The sequence below is a fragment of the Alnus glutinosa genome, chromosome 5 (assembly GCF_958979055.1).
Source record: "Alnus glutinosa chromosome 5, dhAlnGlut1.1, whole genome shotgun sequence".
Lineage (NCBI taxonomy): Eukaryota > Viridiplantae > Streptophyta > Magnoliopsida > Fagales > Betulaceae > Alnus > Alnus glutinosa.
This window is the reverse complement of record NC_084890.1, coordinates 10,780,594-10,782,320: the sequence shown is the minus strand read 5'-3', so window position 1 is coordinate 10,782,320 and position 1,727 is coordinate 10,780,594. Positions and strand designations below refer to the sequence as shown.

Below are 1,727 nucleotides of genomic sequence, written 5' to 3'. Positions count from 1 at the left end.
CGTATCTTTTTAAGCCCAATTCACCCGTTCAATTTCAACCAGCTCCGTCGTACTTCTTAGGCTAGACTTGACGTCTCTGCAACACCTTTCAAATCTCTGCAAAAGCATGTCCAACGGAAACAAATTCAAATTGCTTTCACCTTCTTATCTGGTTGCCCTTTTCCCTTCTGTGTGTTTTTTTTTTTTTTAACATATATGTCTAAGTAAGGGGAAAAAAATATTACTATTTGCTTGAAAATGGATGCACCTCAGATTGTATCGTCTCCCTCATTCGGTTTATTTCTGCAATTGACCATAACCATTGTATTCCGCCATAACCCGGTACACAGCGGCAGCTACAACTTGTCATTCATGTTTAATGTATATGCAATTCGACGACTTGCCGTGTGCGTGCCACGCACAAAGAAAAAAATTAAATGCTTACTCCGGCAATCCAAGATAAGGTGGGATTCTGAAAGACGGTGGGAATGAATGTCGGTTTGTGGAGACGATTATATAATGGGAATCGGAGTCCCGAATCATAATTCATAATTCATTCATCATTTACTTGCAGCAAAAGGCAATGGCGACAGCCGCTGCTCCGAGTCCGATCACCGTTCGCGAGGTCTGGCAACACAACCTCGAGCATGAGTTTTCCGAAATCGCACGGGTTCTTCCTCAACATCGTTTCGTCGCCTTGGACACCGAGTTCCCTGGCCATGTCTTCCCTGTTACCTGCCGCAACCGTACTCAACTGTCTCCCGCTGAGAACTACCTGTCAATGAAGCGGAATGTTGATTCTACCAAAATCATTCAACTGGGTCTTTCACTGTGCGATGCCAGCGGCGATTCTTGTTATGTTTGGCAATTTAATTTCAAAGACTTCAGCAAGGAGAATGATCTGTTCAATCCTGACTCAATCGCGTTACTAGAGCGCCAGGGAATCGACTTCCAAAAGAACCGAGAAAAGGGTGTAGATTCGGTGGAGTTTGCAAGGCTAATCAAAAAGATTGGTCTCTTAAGAAATCGGACGATCACTTGGTCAACTTTCCACGGAGCTTATGATTTTGGTTACTTGATCAAAATCCTGATGGGGCGAGAACTGCCGATCGATCTGATGGGGTTTATGGGTCTGGTGGTACACTTTTTCTGGTACAGGGTGTTTGATATAAAAAATATGATCAGACTCTGTGATGGACTCTATGGAGGGTTGGAGAGTGTAGCCAAAGCACTTGGGGTGGATCGTGTGGCCGGATCGAGTCACCAGGCTGGGTCTGATAGTCTGCTAACATTGCATACCATAATGAAACTCAAAGATGGTCGTTTCTTTGGGAAATTTTTGAGCGAATTTCAGTTGGTTCTTTACGGTTTGGAAGTCGACACTGCGCTGTTGACCGCACCAAAAAAGCCGAAGTTGGTTTACGTATTGCAACCTGGAAGTTGTCAACGCAGCTTCAGAGGATGTTTTCCATACACTTACTGTGCTCCAAGAGTGATTCAGGGTAGATACGGATATTATGTATGATTTATTTTTTATAATATAAGATTTAATTTCTTTTTCTGTGAGTATTTATAAGTTTCTTGTGCTGTTGTTTTCTGGTTCTTGATTCTTCTCTCTTTTTATTTTTTTGTTTTGCGATTGGTTTTATGATTATTCCTCTTTGTTTTCGCCGGTAAATCCTATGCCCTATTGGAATCACTTATCTGACGACCGCTTGATTCAGCCTGTTGCGAACGTGTCAGATTTT

General features: G+C 42.6%; 1 protein-coding gene across 1 annotated transcript; it reads left to right on the top strand.

The window, feature by feature from the left end:
- Window positions 1-562: 562 nt before the first annotated feature.
- LOC133868952 (probable CCR4-associated factor 1 homolog 11) lies at window positions 563-1,504 on the top strand. Its single transcript, XM_062305943.1, has one exon. The coding sequence runs from the start codon at window positions 563-565 to the stop codon at window positions 1,502-1,504; it is 942 nt and encodes a 313-aa protein (XP_062161927.1).
- The last annotated feature ends 223 nt before the right edge of the window (window positions 1,505-1,727 follow it).